Below are 20,924 nucleotides of genomic sequence, written 5' to 3' on the forward strand. Positions count from 1 at the left end.
TATGTTTCCTACTACCTATCATCTTAAGTGACTCACCCTTAGTCTAGCCGTATGTTAACTACCACCCATCATCTTAAGTGACTCACCCTTAATCTAGCTGTATGTTTACTACCACCTATCATCTTAAGTGACTCACCCTTAGTCTAGCTGTATGTTAACTACCACCTAGCATCTTAAGTGACTCGCCCCTAGTCTAGCTGTATGTTTACTACCAGCTATTATCTTAAGTGACTCACCCTTAGTCTAGCTGTATGTTTCCTACTACCTATCATCTTAAGTGACTCACCCCTAGTCTAGCTGTATGTTTACTACCAGCTATCATCTTAAGTGACTCACCCTTAGTCTAGCTGTATGTTTACTACCAGCTATCATCTTAAGTGACTCACCCTTAGTCTAGCTGTATGTTTACTACCAGCTATTATCTTAAGTGACTCACCCTTAGTCTAGCTGTATGTTTCCTACTACCTATCATCTTAAGTGACTCACCCTTAGTCTAGCTGTATGTTTACTACCAGCTATCATCTTAAGTGACTCACCCTTAGTCTAGCTGTATGTTTACTACCACCCATCATCTTAAGTGACTCACCCTTAGTCTAGCCGTATGTTAACTACCACCTAGCATCTTAAGTGACTCACCCTTAGTCTAGCTGTATGTTTACTACCACCCATCATCTTAAGTGACTCACCCTTAATCTAGCTGTATGTTTACTACCACCCATCATCTTAAGTGACTCACACTTAGTCTAGCCTTATGTTAACTACCACCCATCACCTTAAGTGACTCACCCTTAGTCTAGCCGTATGTTAACTACCACCTAGCATCTTAAGTGACTCACTCCTAGTCTAGCTGTATGTTTACTACCACCCATCATCTTAAGTGACTTACCCTTAATCTAGCTGTATGTTTACTACCACCTATCATCTTAAGTGACTCACCCTTGGTCTAGCTGTATGTTAACTACCACCTAGCATCTTAAGTGACTCACCCCTAGTCTAGCTGTATGTTTACTACCAGCTATCATCTTAAGTGACTCACCCTTAGTCTAGCTGTATGTTTACTACCAGCTATCATCTTAAGTGACTCACCCTTAGTCTAGCTGTATGTTTACTACCACCCATCATCTTAAGTGACTCACCCTTAGTCTAGCCGTATGTTAACTACCACCTAGCATCTTAAGTGACTCACCCTTAGTCTAGCTGTATGTTTACTACCACCCATCATCTTAAGTGACTCACCCTTAATCTAGCTGTATGTTTACTACCACCCATCATCTTAAGTGACTCACACTTAGTCTAGCCTTATGTTAACTACCACCCATCACCTTAAGTGACTCACCCTTAGTCTAGCCGTATGTTAACTACCACCTAGCATCTTAAGTGACTCACTCCTAGTCTAGCTGTATGTTTACTACCACCCATCATCTTAAGTGACTTACCCTTAATCTAGCTGTATGTTTACTACCACCTATCATCTTAAGTGACTCACCCTTGGTCTAGCTGTATGTTAACTACCACCTAGCATCTTAAGTGACTCACCCCTAGTCTAGCTGTATGTTTACTACCAGCTATTATCTTAAGTGACTCACCCTTAGTCTAGCTGTATGTTTCCTACTACCTATCATCTTAAGTGACTCACCCCTAGTCTAGCTGTATGTTTACTGACAGCTATCATCTTAAGTGACTCACCCTTAGTCTAGCTGTATGTTTACTACCACCTATCATCTTAAGTGACTCACCCTTAGTCTAGCTGTATGTTTACTACCACCCATCATCTTAAGTGACTCACCCTTAGTCTAGCCGTATGTTAACTACCACCTAGCATCTTAAGTGACTCACCCTTAGTCTAGCTGTATGTTTACTACCACCCATCATCTTAAGTGACTCACCCTTAATCTAGCTGTATGTTTACTACCACCCATCATCTTAAGTGACTCACACTTAGTCTAGCCGTATGTTAACTACCACCCATCACCTTAAGTGACTCACCCTTAGTCTAGCCGTATGTTAACTACCACCTAGCATCCTAAGTGACTCACCCTTAGTCTAGCTGTATGTTTACTACCAGCTATCATCTTAAGTGACTCACCCTTAGTCTAGCTGTATGTTTACTACCACCTATCATCTTAAGTGACTCACCCTTAGTCTAGCTGTATGTTTACTACCACCCATCATCTTAAGTGACTCACCCTTAGTCTAGCCGTATGTTAACTACCACCTAGCATCTTAAGTGACTCACCCTTAGTCTAGCTGTATGTTTACTACCACCCATCATCTTAAGTGACTCACCCTTAATCTAGCTGTATGTTTACTACCACCTATCATCTTAAGTGACTCACCCTTAGTCTAGCTGTATGTTAACTACCACCTAGCATCTTAAGTGACTCACCCCTAGTCTAGCTGTATGTTTACTACCAGCTATTATCTTAAGTGACTCACCCTTAGTCTAGCTGTATGTTTCCTACTACCTATCATCTTAAGTGACTCACCCCTAGTCTAGCTGTATGTTTACTACCAGCTATCATCTTAAGTGACTCACCCTTAGTCTAGCTGTATGTTTACTACCAGCTATCATCTTAAGTGACTCACCCTTAGTCTAGCTGTATGTTTACTACCACCCATCATCTTAAGTGACTCACCCTTAGTCTAGCCGTATGTTAACTACCACCTAGCATCTTAAGTGACTCACCCTTAGTCTAGCTGTATGTTTACTACCACCCATCATCTTAAGTGACTCACCCTTAATCTAGCTGTATGTTTACTACCACCCATCATCTTAAGTGACTCACACTTAGTCTAGCCGTATGTTAACTACCACCCATCACCTTAAGTGACTCACCCTTAGTCTAGCCGTATGTTAACTACCACCTAGCATCCTAAGTGACTCACCCTTAGTCTAGCTGTATGTTTACTACCAGCTATTATCTTAAGTGACTCACCCTTAGTCTAGCTGTATGTTTATTACCACCTATCATCTTCTTAATACACCACACTGCTGATCTGTCTCCTCGTTTATACTCCATGGTTTGACTTTGTGATGGTAGGCTTGGGGATACACTGTAAAATATTAAAATATGATTAACTATGATTTACAATTATTCAAATAAAACTTTTTTAATTCCATGTTTAAAAAAATGTATTATGCTGGATTTCTGAGAAATGTAAGCAAAACAAAACACATGCTCAGAGACCATGTTAATGTTATCAAGCTATCGGTCTAAAAATCTCATTGCTATTAAAAATATAACAAACTATTGCCTAAAATGAATTACAATGACTGACTGTACAATGAATTACAAAGTCAATCTTAACCTGAACCAGAACAAAATAATAAATGGAAATTATACACTTGAGTAGGTTTATGCTTCCATGACTTACTCTGTAGTAGCTTTGGGTAGTGGTAAGTTGAGTTTGACATTGACAGCATGGTGTCTCTGATCAACATGACACATTACATGAAGTTCTACTTCCACAATCCTAAGCAAAAGAAATAAGGAATATTACTTCAAAGTTTAATTTCAATTCAATCCAATATAGTTTTCTCAGCATATGACAAGCAATATAATATAAAAAGTACAAAAATGACCAAGTTATAAGTATGTACAATGAGAGGGTGGTACCCCAAAATGAGTAATCCTTGTCTATGGCTGACCCCAACAAAGGCAATTAGCTGGAAAAAAAACATCTTCCAGAGTTCCTGATTGATTATAGAAACCAATCATGAACACAAAGACATTTTATCTGATAAACAATTGCTGTCAAGATGAAATAACATGGACAAATGTTACTTTATATCTTGTGAAAGGACCATGGTTATTCTCTTTTATAAATGTGTATAACAAAGTTATGCCAAGTGTTAAATAGTGTACAAAATAATATGCTGATTTTTCATTATATTTCTAAATGATATAAATGGTTTGCTTAATGCACCTGTGTAGGATAAATGAGATCTTAGGATTTAAGCATGTTACAGGACACCATAAAATCTTACTGTTTTTCAGTAATCTCTGCCACTGATGCCTCTACTTGGAATGGAAGTTTATTGGAAAGATGATTAGAAATACCATATTTCATTAATGTTGTCTGTGAAATAAAAGGAGAAACAAACCTTGATGAAACAAAACTAAACATTACAATAGCATTACAGGTTCTTAAAATCAGAACAGAAATGGTACAAAGTTATAAAAACAATTGATGCTTCTGTGATTAGAAAAGCCATATTTAATCATATTGTCTGTGAAATCAAAGGAGAAAAACCCTTGATAAGACAAAACTATAAATGACAAGATTAGAAATCAACACATAAGTGATAAAAGGGGGTAAAATCTTGCTTTTACATATTTAGATATGAAAATTTCATATAATACAGACAAACAATATTTCTATTTTAATACCACAATTATAAGTTGTTTAAAGTTTTCTACATGGACTTTGGAAAAGTAGGAAGCGCTCAAATATCAGTGGAAGCTCAATCATGAATTATATGAAAAAAAAAATTTAATTTCCCTTGAAATAATTATCAAAACTAAACTTCATCTGAGACCATTTCAAAATTACGTTACACAATATAGACCAGTGGACCTTACAACTGGACCACGATCCAATTTTGGAACAAATCGCATTGTGCTCATTATCTGAAAATGTGAATGAAAAGTATGTTTTTATTTGAGGTTCAAATTAACTGAAAGAATACTAATATAAAAATTTTGGATGATTGCAAGCCTTTATTTTTAGTAAAGGCCAAATTAGTTTCAAATCATAGCCAATTGTATGATTACTATGACATCATTACGACTACATATTAAATTCACTTTTATTCTAATAAGGATGGTAGCATAGTGACAGATTTGAACATAGGTATTGGTACAATGATTTAGAACATTACACAGTAAGGTATTCCATGTCTCAATATAATAGCATCGAATTCTACTATGTGTTATTCCAAAATCAGTTCGCAGACCAATCATAAGGTGTGCAGTGGCCTTAAAACTTTTTTGGGGGAGGATGGTGCATAAAGTTGTTTAAAATTTACCTCTCCTTCTTGGCTTTGAGTTCTTAAGACCCTCTGCTGCTCAAACTCAGCTAGACTAATAGCAGGATGGAACTGAACATGGTCTAATCTAACTCCTGGTCCAGTACTGATTGGACTACCTCTACCTATCATAAGGTCTTCACTTAAACCAATCACAAGTTCTGTAATGATATAAAATAATAAGGGCTGTTAAAAAATGTAAACAAAACATGAATTAATATCAAGAAGTATATGGCCTATAGACTTTGACCTACTTTATTCTTTTATGTGACATTATGGGGAAAACTCCATTTAAAGGATAATGGAACCTTTGGGAGCAAGAGATTATCCAACTGGCAATGCAATAAGACCTGTGATGTCACACATGTACATCTCGTCCGTTTGGACACCAAAATATACCCCATAGTACATGTATATCTTTTTTTTTGCTCATTCCGATGGTATGACAAATTCATATAACCTTGTGAAACTTCTCTTACATATCCTCTCACAAAAAAGAACACCTAATCTTGCAATAGAAAAGAAAATCGAAGTGAAATATCTACTCAAGTAATTGGGAAGTTGTATGTGTGTGAGATCACAGATAATATTCGCATTGCCAATGGGAGTATCTACATACCAATAGTGATCTCAATATTCAAATGCTCATAACTTTCTTCTTATTCATTCGATTTTCCTCACATTTCATTATTCTGTTTCTTTGATTTTTCTCTTTTATATGAATTCAACTGGTTTCAGGAGTTTCATTCTCCTTTAAAGCAATTGAAAATGCAATAAGTATATTCATTGATCTTTTAAAGTTAATTGAAATATCTCTCTATCTCAACATATTGGATGACAATGGTGACCATACAGTTCTGTCCCATACTCAGGGTGACCAGATTCGGGCAGTCAAAATACGGGACACTTCAATGTCATACCGTTGACGGTATGAGCCCTAAAAAATTTGGGGGGCTAGACATGGCACAAAGGGCAAAATATCTAAAACGTATGGGCGAGCAAAAATTGTAACATTTTCTATTTAAATAGATTTTGACACATGTAGAAATTTACACCATATTTCACTCTTTCCTTTTCTCTTTCTCTCTTTTATTTTCTTAGTCCTAAATTTTTTGGGGATCCATGTCCGTAAGTCCCCCCCCCCCATCTCTATGTCAGTTTCTCCTACAGTAAATTATGTATATTAATTAGAATTCAACTCTCCTGGTCAAACTAGCCAAATAGAATGAAGCCCACCAATTGATGCAAAGACATTGAAAAAACTATCTAGGTACATGCACATACACTTTGCTAATAACAGAAGATTTCTCTACATAGGCTTTACGAAAAATTTCATAAAAATAATGTATAAAGATTTCTTTCCAAAAATTCTTTGTGCGTTTCCCTTTATTGTTTACACATGTGAGAAAAAGTAAAATGCATGAATATTCTCATATAAATGTGTTCAAAATTGTGAAATACGGGACAAAACAGCGTTCCAGACAGGGTTGCAAGGGATACAGGACAAATTAGTGAAATATGGGACTGTCCCTTGAAATCCAGGATGTCTGGTCGGTTCCATGACATTTGCTCCGGCGACAACTGCTCCAATGAAAAATCTGCACGCTGAGCCAAACATTAAATCTACCCTCCAAAACTAAATAAACCCTAATCCTTATCTTTACATTATTCGGACCCCAAAACTGAATTACAATCCTAATTCTAACCCTATGACCTGTGATATATTAAAGAGAAATGCCAGTAATTGCAGTAAACACTTATTTCATGAGAAAGTCTGTCAAACCAGGCTTAATTGTCAGTATATCATTGAAGATCTAGTTCTGGTACAGTTACATGAACTGAACTTTCTGAAATCTTGAAATCTACGCTGAAAAATGTTCACACTGAAGATCACCAACACAGATAGGCACACGTGGGACAGTGTATTATTATTGCTGGAATAAAGACCCGACGGAAGTGACCGAATCCGCGCTTATTTTGCTTATTTCTCAGCAATTACACAATTTCTTCCAGAATCCTTTGGCACATATTTTTTATTCATACAAACAGACACTTTGGTGGTCATTATATTAGATTCTGTAAAAAGTCATTTTGAGATTGTTACCAATACTGGAATTTATCTTTAAGACCGGAGCAAATGTTGCAGGAGCAAATGTTGTTTCACCGTCTGGTCACCCATCCCATTCTAGCCTGCTTAGTTCATTAGTATAACCACAGGACTCTCACTTAACCTATTACCAGCAATACTATTTGAGGATATTTTTATTCAATTATATTCATCATGAAGAAATTGCAATTGAAACTGTACTGATTTTGATTAAGGCATATGTCTTACTCACCAGGGTTTCCAATAAGAAAGCTTCTCAGATGTACTGTACCATTCAACTCACTCTGGATAACAGTACCCTGTAAAGATAACAACATCTAAAGGCCACCGCACACCTTACGACCCGACTGGACTCGTCGTGCAACTCTGCTTTCTGATTGGCTGGAAGTTGGATTGAGCTTGTGATCCAGTCATAAGGATTCGACATGTCAAATCCTTACGATTTTCCTTGCGACTTGTCTCTGACCGGTCTGCAACTCTCAAGCTGACAAGTGCTGTGACGTCACATTTCTCTTCACTAGGTCGCAGACCAGTCATAGACCAGTCGGGTCGTAAGGTGTGCGGTGGCCTTAATATAACTAACATTATATCATCTTGTTTGACAAAGAAAAAACATCCTAAATTGACAATGACACACATACAACTACATCTGATGTGACGATGACAATGGTGGTGGTGATGAGGGAAAACTAGGATGAGGGAAAAAAAGGAGGTGAGGAAACACAAGAGGAGGGGTGGGGATATTCAAGGGATCCTACCCATGATTACGAGTGAGGGGAGTATGACAAATGTAGTTCTAATAAAACCTTAATATAGAAGAATTTTTAACCACTAATATTCTAAGTAATGAATCTACTAGAACATAATACCTCAAGTCAATTCTTATCTATACAAAGTCCACAAAAAATACATTCCTCGAATCACATGTACAATACTTCTTTCCAGAGTAATTTCAAATATGACCAATAAAATCATAATTTAAAATCTTTAGGACTACACTACATGGATTATGGATACTTCACATAATCAATTAATCATTCTTTAAGAAGAGATAAAGGATTCCACATATCTAAGTCATGTGATTTAATAAATAATAAAAAGTACATCATATATTAAGCAACTTACATTGACTGCTACAAGCACAGTCATCCTTTCAATGATGTCCAAGTAAACTTCATTTTTCTGACTGCCAAGTGCCTAGAAATTAAATTTCAAAAAAATCATCTAATTTCTTATTAAAGAACAACATATTACGAATACATATTTGATGGTTATCATGGCATTACTATGAATTTATTTCTTTAAAAAAAAAAATCTTAATTCAATTCAATTTTATTGACCATTAAGAATATCAAAATATTTTCAGAAATGACACAATACCAATAATAATACAGAACATAATATCAGGGTCTTAAATCAAATACAAGTTACAAGGTACATAATTATAATGATCAGGACCCCTGAAGCTAGACTGCTTATAATTGGGGCTCTACAAATACATAGGTAACAAAAAACACACAAACACTTATTCTTTATTGCTATTATCAGAGAATATGGTTTTTATTTTTATAATCAGTGAAAGACATACCTTTTTTAACTTGGAAATTAATAAGAAAACAAATTTGAAATGTGAAGGAAAAAAATACAGTAAACCAAAATTTCTTAATAATTTAGTACATCATGTGGATTCATGAACTAAAAACATTGAACATTTTACTGGACAGAATAAACTCTGGATGTACCAGGTTGTAGTTCATTTGCACACATACAAATACAAAAATTAATTCGAATAAAAAATTACCTGAGAATGTTGACTAAGAGATAATGGCTTATCAGGAGAATTACTTGGAGCAATTTGAAAATCAGAACCAAACTAAAATAGAAGAGAGAGAGAAACCATCTTTAGAAAAAGTTTGGACCAAAGTAAAATAGCAATTCATTAATGAAATGTTTAAACAATATGATCATGGTGTCATTTCAATGGCTTAAATTTTCTCAGTATACACATTTTAATTTCTATTATGCATGCCCTTTCAAGATTTTAACACACCATAAAAATTACAAAATTATCAAATACATATCATCATTCAGATCAGAGAAAGATTTGGAAGAAAAAAGTTTCAACAGATGTTGCTGACTAGTGGGTAGTAGCAAATTATATGGAAGAGGAAGATCGGATATCTGATGCCTAATTATACATTTATAAACTTATAAACAACTCTGAATGTTTACTCTGTACAGTGCATAGAAATAGAATCAACTACGCTTGTTTACAATACTGGTTGAGCAATTATTTGAAAAATAGGTAGAAAATATAGATGTTTGGTGTGAATTGTCAAGTAATGCCATACCAATCCAGGTGCGATACCAAGGATTCCTTCAATCTGCCTATCAGCTTTCACTGGTATGGGATCAGTCTGAATATAAGGCTTCAAACTACGGGTTGAAGTAGTGAGTACTATACCACAATCCTATTAGAAAAAATATAAATTAAAATATATATATCAATACAAGCTATCACTGGTCTATATAGGGTCTGAATGAATATAAGGCTGCAAACTATGGGTTGAAGTAGTAAGTACTGTCCCAAAATCATATTATAAAATATAAATCAATATATATATATATATATATATATATATGCACGTATCTCAACTTCACCTGACTCAATTTAAAATAATTGAGAGCAATAATTTGTTCAAGTCATATATAACTTTAGCTTTATGTCACTCTCCAGAGGTATAGAATAATTTGTAGCATTACATAAAATAATGTGATCATCAAGAGAATATCTGCAGCTATTGCTATTTTGATTCTAAGTTATCATCTATTTACAATGAACAGTGAGAGGCTTACCATAATTTCATCTAATAATTCATATACCAGAGCAGAGTTCTGAACAATGGCTTCTTCTGATACAATACCACAAAAGTCTTTCACTAACCCGCTCAATCTAATAAGATAAAAATGAGAAAAATATAGAAAGAATATTGTCAATTCAAATTCCATCTTTATCTCATAAAATGAAAAAACTTAATCAGTTATGCCTTAATTATTGAGAGAAATGATACTGAAACATACAAATGAATCACACATTATAAATCAGCATTGAAGAGACCAGAATTTTAACTTGGAATCATTCTGGTGAAAGTTATCCTGTGGACATAAATAGATGGAAAAGCAAGCTAGCTCAAAACCAATCAGATGAACATTAGAAGTAATTTGGCAACTGCTTTTATTTTTCACAAGGTCAGTTAAAGCATTATTTTGTCTGCAGAATTCATGCTGTTGTCACAAGCAAACAAAATGCAAAGAATTCTTTTAAATATGAAAAATATTCATAGGGTTCATAGGGCTCTCAATTCAGATTTGTTGATCAACTTTATCAAATTATAAAGGAATAATATTAAATATTATGATAGTTGTGAAGATGCAAAAATACAGGTTAACAGCATGTTAATAAAAAAAGGAAAAACATATACAAAATTATTCAACTCTTACGTAATCCAACATATTTGTGTACTCAGCCAAAACAATTGAATTCTTTTTACCTTTCTAATAATTCCAAAGCTGCAAAAGGTGGTTCATCTTGTGATGCAGAACATATAAAATATATACCATTGCACTTTATGTGAATGATGTACTTGCCACTTACTTCCTGTAAAGATGGGACAAGAAAAATGACTGAAATCAAAACTACTGACATTTTATAGTCAAGCAATACACAGACTCCTGGTTTGAAAGGCTGCACACTTAGGTGATATCGTTTTCCCAAAGTTTTATTTAATGGACCAAGCATCTTTTGAAGAAAATTCACGGGCCAAATAATACACTGAATAAACGCTTACCACATCCAGTGCAAAAAGGAAACAAATCCGAAAAATATTAGCAATAATATAGTTAATAATATGAATTAAATAATAATAATTATAATAATAATAGTAATAACAACAGCAATAAAAATAATAATAATAATAATAATAATGGTATAATTTTATAAAGTGCACACACCATTTAAAGACGCTCATGGAAGGAAAAAATAAATCTAGATTCATTGTAAAATACATTTCTTGCAGAAGTCTAAATATGTAATACCTGTATCTAGAAGTGAATAGTAAATGAAACAATCAGATATTTCATAACTTGATATTTATCAAAATTTTGTTTTCCTTACAAATAATAAAAAAAATAATAATCATGTTTAATGATGTTTACCATAACTGGAAGTAGATCTTTTTCTTCGAGGTTCTTATTAAGGAAAGACCTGAAAACTTCTCCAAACTTTGGAATCCCATGTTCCTGATCTGAGAAATATTCACCATTAAGAGAATAACAAGGATTGGAAGAGAATAATGTACATTAACATGTATGTTACTGACAATCCAAGAATAAGTTATATAATCATCTATTTTGAACACATTCATGCTTTTGGGCACATATTCTCCACTTGAAAAGAAAGACAGATAGAATCCTATCAAATATGTAGTTGTATGAGGTAAGTCAATGAACTCTTGCTGTACCCTCAATTAACTCCATCATGCATCTCATTACATTTTTCTTTCAAGTCGAGATAAGGAGACCCAAAATAAAAAGAACTTACCAGTAGACCCAAAAAAGGCCATCGGGGCTGATTAATCGCCCCCATGTTCTCATTAGTTCACATGAGTTAAAGCCAATTCTTGCCAGAAAGAAAAAAAGAAAAAGACTATTTTTGTTGTTTGAAAAAGTGTCCGAGTCAGTTGTTATTGTGTCAGTGGGAAAACGTGTAGTGAAAGGAAGTCCCTGTTCAGTGAGAAGCTTCACACCATTTCGTATCGCGATCAATGGACAGGAATAACCGTCGTTTCTGGGGATTTATTTAACAATTTCTGACATTTTACTATAATCCCCATTCACCGACAGTGTGTGTTAGTACGAACCTGCGCCAGTATGTTGTTTTAGTATTATAATGATAATTCGATGTTGCAAGCGCAAATTGTAAGCGCGCCATCTAGTGTTGGTCTCTTGGCCATGGTTATTAAAGACAGTTACACCTAACCTCAAAGTTTATTTACTTCTTTTACATTAAGTTGGCCCTTATTAACCCATGGCATGGTGGCAGCTGGTTCGTCATCTAGAGCAGCTCTACCTTGTTTGTCTGATGTGGATCTCGCCGGCATACATACCGATCACATTTCAAATGATGGGGAATGTGAGAAAAATGAGAGTGAAATGGATGATAGTCATGGGATTGATAATCATGAGCGTTGTGGCCCAGTGGATTAGTCTTCTGACTTTGAAACAGAGGGTCGTGGGTTCGAATCCCAGCCATGGCGTAATTTCCTTCAGCAAGAAACTCATCCACATTGTGCTGCACTCAACCCAGGTGAGGTGAATGGGTACCCGGTAGGAAGAAATTCCTTGAATGCTTGAGCGCCTAGGCAGCTCAGCTAAAGCCGGGGTAATAATAATAGCAGGGCCCGCTGGTAGAACAGTTTTCGAAACTGAAGTGGCTTCCCTGGGTAAATATACCTATATTATTATTATTATTATATTATTATACATTAGGGACTACGGTCACACCAGTAAACACTAACATACACAAAGAAGATGATGGATATGAAAGGAGTGATAGCGAGATGAATTAATCTAACAGTAATGAGTGTAAATCTCAGAATGAAGACCGAAGAGAAGAGACCAGTGATGGTGGGGTGCATGAAACTAACAAAGGTGAAATGAAACCATGCAATGTAGATGATGGCTACAAGAGTAGTGATGGTGGAGGTAATGACTCTAACATAGTTAATGTGAAACAATGTAATGCTGATGATGGATACACAACTAGTGATGGTGAGGTGTATATAACAAACAGGGCTGACAAGAAAGGATGGAATGAAGAGGTTGAGTATGCAACTAATGATAGTCTGGTTTATGAAAGTGACCAATGTGATGTGCAACAGTTATGGAATGAGGAAAATGGACATGAAGCTAAATTAGCTAATGTTGGTGTGGTTAATAATGGAGATGATGTGCTTATTGGTCACATGAGAGACGTAAATGAAACAAGGAAAGATAATGTAGGGTCTAATGTTAGTGATGTAATTTGTCAGGATACCGATGCCAGTGTGCCCTCATTGTCCCAGGAGTGTACATTTACAGACACTTATGAAAGCAGTTCATGTTCTCCTCCAGTTTCACGTTTGAGTGATTTCAGAACTTCTTCTCTCCATCGCATTGATTGTTGGCATGGCAATGTTGCCTTTACTACTCCGAGTGGATCGAGTTGCTGTCCACTTTCTGCCGATGATTGTCGGTCTTTGGTAATTTGGGATTGTTGCCAATCCAATGTGACCTACAGTTTTACAGAGTCCCTTGATTTGGATCCTAGTCAGAACCATGGTCCTTGCTTTTTGTCAGATGTGACAATTTCAAACTAACTTGACCTTGCCTGATGTAACAGTTTTGCCCAACTTTCTTTGCCTGATGTGACAGTTTTGCCTACCTTGACTTTGCCGGATGTGACAATTTTCCCTAACTTGACTTTGCCTGATGAGACAGTTTTGCCTAACATATCACTCAATATGCTACTGGATCGCTGCATAGGAAGCAACCTTATCCTTGACCGTGGAGGTACCGTGCTGCCTCTTGATCACATGTTTGACACTTCTAGTAGTGTTGATACCGTGTCCGTTACACCATCGGCCGATTTGGTGTTACCCTTCAACGCGAGTTACTGCCACAGAGCAAACACTGCGGTAACCGCTATGCCTCCTTGCCCGGCTAATGTCAGCAGCAGTAGCTCTACTGCACAAGTTATCTATCCAGCGCGGGTACCATGTTTCGTGGATGGGTTGATCTCGCAGAACTTTCAGTCGTTCACCCTGCGTGCGTCACCTCCAACTGAATGTCCGTACTTGGCTAGCATCTCAATCGCTAATACCCATGTTCATTCCTTCTGGACTGATGTCGCATGCCATACTCGCCCTCCAGATCAGTTCCCTTGCTACCCTAGGCTTGGCCCTGCTGAACTGTCCACTCCTGAAGGATGTCGTGCTCGTCCGCCAGATCAGCCCCATGCTAGTCCAGGGCATGGTCCTGCTGGTCTGTCTGCCCTGGAGGTTGTCGTCACACTCGTACGCCAGACCAGCCCCATGCTAACCCAGGGCATGGTCCTGCTGGTCTGTCTGCCCTGGAGGTTGTCGTCGCACTCGTACGCCAGATCAGCCCCATGCTAACCCAGGGCATGGTCCTGCTGGTCTGTCTGCCCTGAAGGATGTCGTCGCACTCGTACGCCAGATCAGCCCCATGCTAACCCAGGGCATGGTCCTGCTGGTCTGTCTGCCCTGAAGGATGTCGTCACACTCGTACGCCAGATCAGCCCCATGCTAACCCAGGGCATGGTCCTGCTGGTCTGTCTGCCCTGGAGGTTGTTGTCGCACTTGTACGCCAGACCAGCCCCATGCTAGTCCAGGGCATGGTCCTGCTGTTCTGTCTGCCCTGGAGGTTGTCGTCGCACTCGTACGCTAGATCAGCCCCATGCTAACCCAGGGCATGGTCCTGCTGGTCTGTCTGCCCTGGAGGTTGTCGTCGCACCCGTACGCCAGATCAGCCCCATGCTAACCCAGGGCATGGTCCTGCTGGTCTGTCTGCCCTGGAGGTTGTCGTCGCACTTGTACGCCAGATCAGCCCCATGCTAGTCCAGGGCATGGTCCTGCTGGTCTGTCTGCCCTGGAGGTTGTCGTCGCACTTGTACGCCAGACCGGCCCCATGCTAACCCAGGGCATGGTCCTGCTGGTCTGTCTGCCCTGGAGGTTGTCGGTGCACTTGTACACCAGATCAGCCCCATGCTAACCCAGGGCATGGTCCTGCTGGTCTGTCTGCCCTGGAGGTTGTCGGTGCACTCGTACGTCAGACCAGCCCCATGCTAACCCAGGGCATGGTCCTGCTGGTCTATCTCTCCCAGTGGAAGAGCTTCACGGTTTAGGCCATCATCTCCTGACTATCAACAGAGACATTTGTTACTTAAGTCCATTTACGCTCGGCTAGCTTTCCCAAGGATTGACAGGGTCATACCTCCATGTGTTGGATAGTGACCATTACTGATGTGAACATTATGTTTGATTATGATTGGACTCCCAATTTTACCATGTGATTATGAGGAACGGACTAACGGGAGTTTCATCGCTTGATTCGGATCTGTCTTTTGAGTTATTTATCAACCGATGCCTAATTGATTTTATATACCAATTACCATGATGATTTGTTAAATGTTTATTTGCAGGTATATTTTGCTTCAATCAACATACTTTAAAGTGCCTTGTTTATAATAATTTTAATATTGATAGTGATTTTATGTCGGGATGTTTTATTATATTCCTTTATTTTTATGTTACAGGATTGCATTTTGATTTGTGATTTTGGTTGATCACAATAAACAGTTTCGTTATGTTTGTCATTAATTTTTGTGATGTATTTTGGGTGAGTGATTTTGCCAGTTAAGAGTGTTGTTGATTTCATGGATGTGGTATGTTTTTATGATATCATACTGGTGATGATTATCTAACATTTACTCATCCTTTAATATATGCCTACTGTGATGTTTGGGGAATGATTTCTGTTTTGTTCTGATATTAATTAGAATTCTTGTTTTCTGAATTATGAACTATATGCCCTTGCATGTTTTCAATCATTGTATGTTCATGTGTATCATGCATTATGCCTAGTAATGATATTGAGTTCCATGTGTCAAGTTCATGTAGTTAAACAGTCATAAGTTGTTGGTACGTGGCTGTTTTCTGTATTTGATCCATTTCCCTTTTTGCGAGTATTTTCTGATTTCATTGAGATGGTATGTAACTGCTCATAATTCAGTACTTTTTGTGCCATCCTTTTTTATGATACACAGATATTTGCCATTTAGGATGAGGCTGTCGAACTGTGTATTTAATCTGTTTATGTGGATACGTTGCACTGAGAGATCATTGTTTTTATTTCATTATTTGAACCATTTGCCCATATGCATCTTTTCATTTTTCATGCAGGTTTACGGTTGTTTAATTTGTGTTTCGAAAATTGGTTTGTAGTGCACAGCATTAATTGAGCCTTGTGTTTTGGAGTAGATTGGGGTCGAATTTTTGCTCTTAATAATTTGATGCCTAGATAGGGATAGTGATTTGTTGTTTACCCCTTTTTAAGCCCACAAATGGCCTACTATTTTCGTTAGACTTTAATCTTTCGTTTGATACTGCGCATATTCCAAGCAAAATATCAAAAATATACGTTACCGATTAGAATTTTCAATATTCTGGCCAATCAATGCGAGTGACAAGTTCCGAACACACGCACATAGACAAGCGCAAAGCAGTGGCACGAATCGCGATATATAGCGACTGGTAAATACGTCTGTAAGAATGATGACGTCATCCAAGATGGCAACTTACGATGACCAACAAAAGGATCGAGTATGACTATGTTTTGATCATCATTTGAAAGGAATTAGCAGTAACTGCGGTCTCAGGTACGATATTTCTGAATTTCATATATTTTTTCGTAAATTTAGATGTAATTTCTTTTTTATAATGTGACATTCTATGTAAAAAAAAAAAAACGATCCGAAAATCGGGTTTCCGCCGAATATAAGATCTAACGTTACTGCTCATACGTTGTCTTTACCACTGGTTCACCCCGACCATTCGCCATACAGGGAAATGTACGGGGTAGGACTGATCTGAGACGAGTGCCGCTAACACTGTCATTTCTATGTAGGAACGCGTGAAGTAAAAGAGTCTGACTTACCAATTCTTGTGTCGACCCAAACGTAGATTTTGGTTCTACTTAAACAGGATTCCAATGTCCAATGAGTGAAATATCGTCCTTGAATTGAAGATTTGTTTCAAAATTGGGTAAAATTATAAGGAAATTTTTTCTTATTCTCGTCTGGTCCATAGTCTCCTACGTAAGTATCTCAGCACGCCCTCTTGTGCTGAATAAAAGAAAGCTAGCCACTGAACAGTGGCGACCACAGAGCTGGTTACAATAAGCTCCTACCTGTTTCCGGTGAAGCATAATAATAGGAAGCTCCGTGATCTGGGGACTGTATTCTTTTTCTCACCTGACACCACTAACGTACCTAAGGGGCAGGGGGGGGGCAGACTGCCCCCCCTGACGAGCCACAAGTGGCTTCCTCTTTTGAACTTGAAGACCTTTTTTTTTTTTTGCTTGTCAATTTTTTTTTCTGGTGCGAAATGTCCTTTATTTGCATTTGAAAACCTTTTTTTTTTTTGTCAAATTTTTTGGCGGACGAATTCCCCCCCCCCTTTGGAAAATGCTGGGTACGCCACTGCCTGACACTCAATATTTTGTTCACTATTTTTTTTTTTTACACAAGAATTATTGTTGTCACAGGCGGCGGAGGGGGGGGGGAGGGTACACATACAATACCCCTTAAATTTCAGGAGGGGAAAGATCCCCTTAAGAAATAAAGAATAAAAGAAACAAAGAACAAAGACTGAGAAAAAAGGAAGAAATAAAAAATCAAAAGAATTCAATTACGCTCAGAAGAAAAAAGAAAGAAAGGGTAAGGGAAGAGGAAAACAGACAAATGATGCTCTGGATATAGTACTAGAAATATTATAGATAAGCCAAAAAAAAATAGCCATTTGGAGTTTTTGGACTTTTTTATTCTTTAAACATGTTTATCTAGACGAAACAAAATTGCCAATCTGTCGAGGCTATCGAGACATGTTTACTAGAATGCATCACGAGTAGTGTTTCATCCATCCAGGTGGATGAACCTCTATGGCTTCGTGATATTTTTTATTTTCTTTCTCGATTTGTCACGATCAAACACCATTGAACCAACCAAGAGTAGTGACGGTCACCCGAGGTGGAAAAATCAGTGAGTTTTTATTAATTTTTCAAATTATTTTTAGCAATTAGATGATATTTCTAATATAAATTTATGTCAAGTATCACACTTTATCTAGTTCGATAAGGTCATGATGTTTGGGGTGAGGGAAGGGTAGTCTTGAGGACGCAATGATGATCACTTTTAAAATAATGAAATATACTTCTTCATCATTGACGTCTTGACACTCTTCCCATAGTCGCAGAAGAGAAGGACCAAAACAGAGATTTTGAAACAAAAATCACTTGAATTTTATGAATTTCATTGATTTTCACACCTTCCTACGCCTAATGCGTAGGAAGGTTTTAAAAATTGATTATTGCCCTGCATTTTCTCATTGTAGAGAAATGTCCTGGGCGTACATTGTATTCCTTTAATGTGCAGATTTGCAAATAAAGTGATATATAACAACACTTATAAAAATGTGAAAAAATTAAGGTTTCTTACCTAACTGATGCCGAGTAGACCCCTCGATCCACATGTAAACAACGTAAGTACAATAGCGTCGACCCTTGAACCGCTTATGTATGACGTACTTCCGGCTAGCAATGCCGTTTTGATGAACAATTTATAGATAAAAATGATTATTTCACAAATACTAAAATTTATTACGTGATTATAAATAATTATTAGTATTATACTAATTATTTATAATTACGTGATAAATTTTAACATTTGCGAAATAATATTTTTTTCTATAAATTATTCATCAGAACGGTATTACTTGGACTAAATAAAGAAAAACTATTGGAAACTGGTTTGTTTGATTCTGTTCTTTCTTTTTCTAGAACGTTGTTATCATTGATGGGATAACTGACTAAAAATAAAATTCGTGTATATGAGGAAAATGCCTCACACTTTGTCAAATCATTCTTGAACTCCAACATTCAACAAACTAAATGAATATAAATAATCCCTGCAGCTCGATACACAGCTTTCACAAACTAATTACTTTCCCGAAAATGATATCTACATGATACTATATGTATATTACAAGTGTGCAGGATTGCCTAATTCAATAGACATGTAAATTTCATGGCTCGTTATGTACGCGTACCCAGCGCGTGCCACGTGCTTGTTAATTCCTCACACCTGTTGATTGACAGAAAGCCGAATTTGCATCTGTCTTCTGAAAGTTGATAGAATCAAAATCGTCCTAAATTTATTTAGTCAGTGGTCGACAATCAGATTGATGATCTTCCCAATTAAAGTTCTGTCTTATTTTGCCGCAGCAAAGTGGGAATCTATAAAGGCCTCTCATGACTGTCTGACTTCTGACGAAATCTGAATAAAATGATCGGCCAATTTATTTAGTCAGTGTCACAAATTTTGTTAATCTCTCTTAAATGTTACAAAGGAAAAAAAATCTAATTATAAATACATTTTATTTAGTCAGCGATAATTCAGCCATGCAGGTTTACATTTTATTACTCCACTGTTTTCAAAGAAATTTCACTGTCATTTAAGTAACACATCGTTTGTCTCCTCTTCACTCTGCAACTTTTTACTATCCACAAAATAAGTCACAGTATCAACTGTCTATATATTTATCGTTCTTTTTTACTCCACTTTTCCAACAAAATTACGCATGGTAATTAACTGTATCATCAACCCCTCTTTTCCCTTCTCTTCAAAACCACTCTGCCACTTTTAGACGGTAGGCTATCCACTAAATAAATCAATTCAAACTGTCTATATCTTTATCCTCCTTTTTGACTCCACCTTTTTAACAATATTCACACGGTAATTAACCTGTATATTCCATCAACCCCTCTTTTCCCTTCTCTTCAAAACCACTCTGCCACTTTTAGACAGTAGGCTATCCACTAAATAAATCAATTCAAACTGTCTATATCTTTATCTTCCTTTTTGACTCCACTTTTTTAACGATATACGCACGGTAATTAACCTGTATATTCCATCAACCCCTCTTTTCCCTTCTCTTCACTCTGCCACTTTTAGACAGTAGGCTATCCACTAAATAGATTAATTCAAACTGTCTATATCTTTATCCTCCTTTTTGACTCCACCTTTTTAACGATATACGCACGGTAATTAACCTGGATATTCCATCAACCCCTCTTTTCCCTTCTCTTCAAAACCACTCTGCCACTTTTAGACAGTAGGCTATCCACTAAATAAATCAATTCAAACTGTCTATATCTTTATCCTCCTTTTTGACTCCACTTTTTAACGATATACGCACGGTAATTAACCTGTATATTCCATCAACCCCTCTTTTCCCTTCTCTTCAAAACCACTCTGCCACTTTTAGACAGTAGGCTATCCACTAAATAGATTAATTCAAACTGTCTATATCTTTATCTTCCTTTTTGACTCCACTTTTTTAACGATATACGCACGATAATTAACCTGTATATTCCATCAACCCCTCTTTTCCCTTCTCTTCAAAACCACTCTGCCACTTTTAGACAGTAGGCTATCCACTAAATAAATCAATTCAAACTGTCTATATCTTTATCCTCCTTTTTGACTCCACTTTTTTAATGATACGCACGGTAATTAACCTGTATATTCCATCAACCCCTCTTTTCCCTTCTCTTCAAAATCACTCTGCCACTTTTAGACAGTAGTCTATCCACTAAATAAATCAATTCAAACTGTCTATATCTTTATCTTCCTTTTTGACTCCACTTTTTTAACGATATACGCACGGTAATTAACCTGTATATTCCATCAACCCCTCTTTTCCCTTCTCTTCACTCTGCCACTTTTAGACAGTAGGCTATCCACTAAATAGATTAATTCAAACTGTCTATATCTTTATCCTCCTTTTTGACTCCACCTTTTTAACGATATACGCACCGTAATTAACCTGGATATTCCATCAACCCCTCTTTTCCCTTCTCTTCAAAACCACTCTGCCACTTTTAGACAGTAGG

The 20,924-nt window shown here is 36.9% G+C and overlaps 1 protein-coding gene across 2 annotated transcripts in view; it reads right to left on the reverse strand.

Moving 5' to 3' along the window:
• LOC129265053 (AP-4 complex subunit mu-1-like) overlaps positions 1–20,924 on the reverse strand; it is a 33,484-nt gene that overhangs the window by 8,288 nt on the left and 4,272 nt on the right. For both annotated transcript variants that reach the window (XR_010294058.1, XM_064101825.1), the window contains exons 2-12: positions 11,352–11,440; positions 10,688–10,794; positions 9,993–10,089; positions 9,488–9,607; positions 8,938–9,009; positions 8,262–8,333; positions 7,369–7,435; positions 5,030–5,190; positions 3,989–4,080; positions 3,376–3,474; positions 2,937–3,054 (exon numbers count right to left, since the gene is read on the reverse strand). Coding sequence is in view for 1 of the 2 variants with exons in the window: in XM_064101825.1 (XP_063957895.1) it covers positions 2,937–3,054; positions 3,376–3,474; positions 3,989–4,080; positions 5,030–5,190; positions 7,369–7,435; positions 8,262–8,333; positions 8,938–9,009; positions 9,488–9,607; positions 9,993–10,089; positions 10,688–10,794; positions 11,352–11,440 (1,094 nt within the window). In the remaining variant the exon portion in view is untranslated. The remainder of the gene's footprint in view (positions 1–2,936; positions 3,055–3,375; positions 3,475–3,988; positions 4,081–5,029; positions 5,191–7,368; positions 7,436–8,261; positions 8,334–8,937; positions 9,010–9,487; positions 9,608–9,992; positions 10,090–10,687; positions 10,795–11,351; positions 11,441–20,924) is intronic.

This window comes from Lytechinus pictus, chromosome 7, assembly GCF_037042905.1.
Source record: "Lytechinus pictus isolate F3 Inbred chromosome 7, Lp3.0, whole genome shotgun sequence".
Taxonomy (NCBI): domain Eukaryota; kingdom Metazoa; phylum Echinodermata; class Echinoidea; order Temnopleuroida; family Toxopneustidae; genus Lytechinus; species Lytechinus pictus.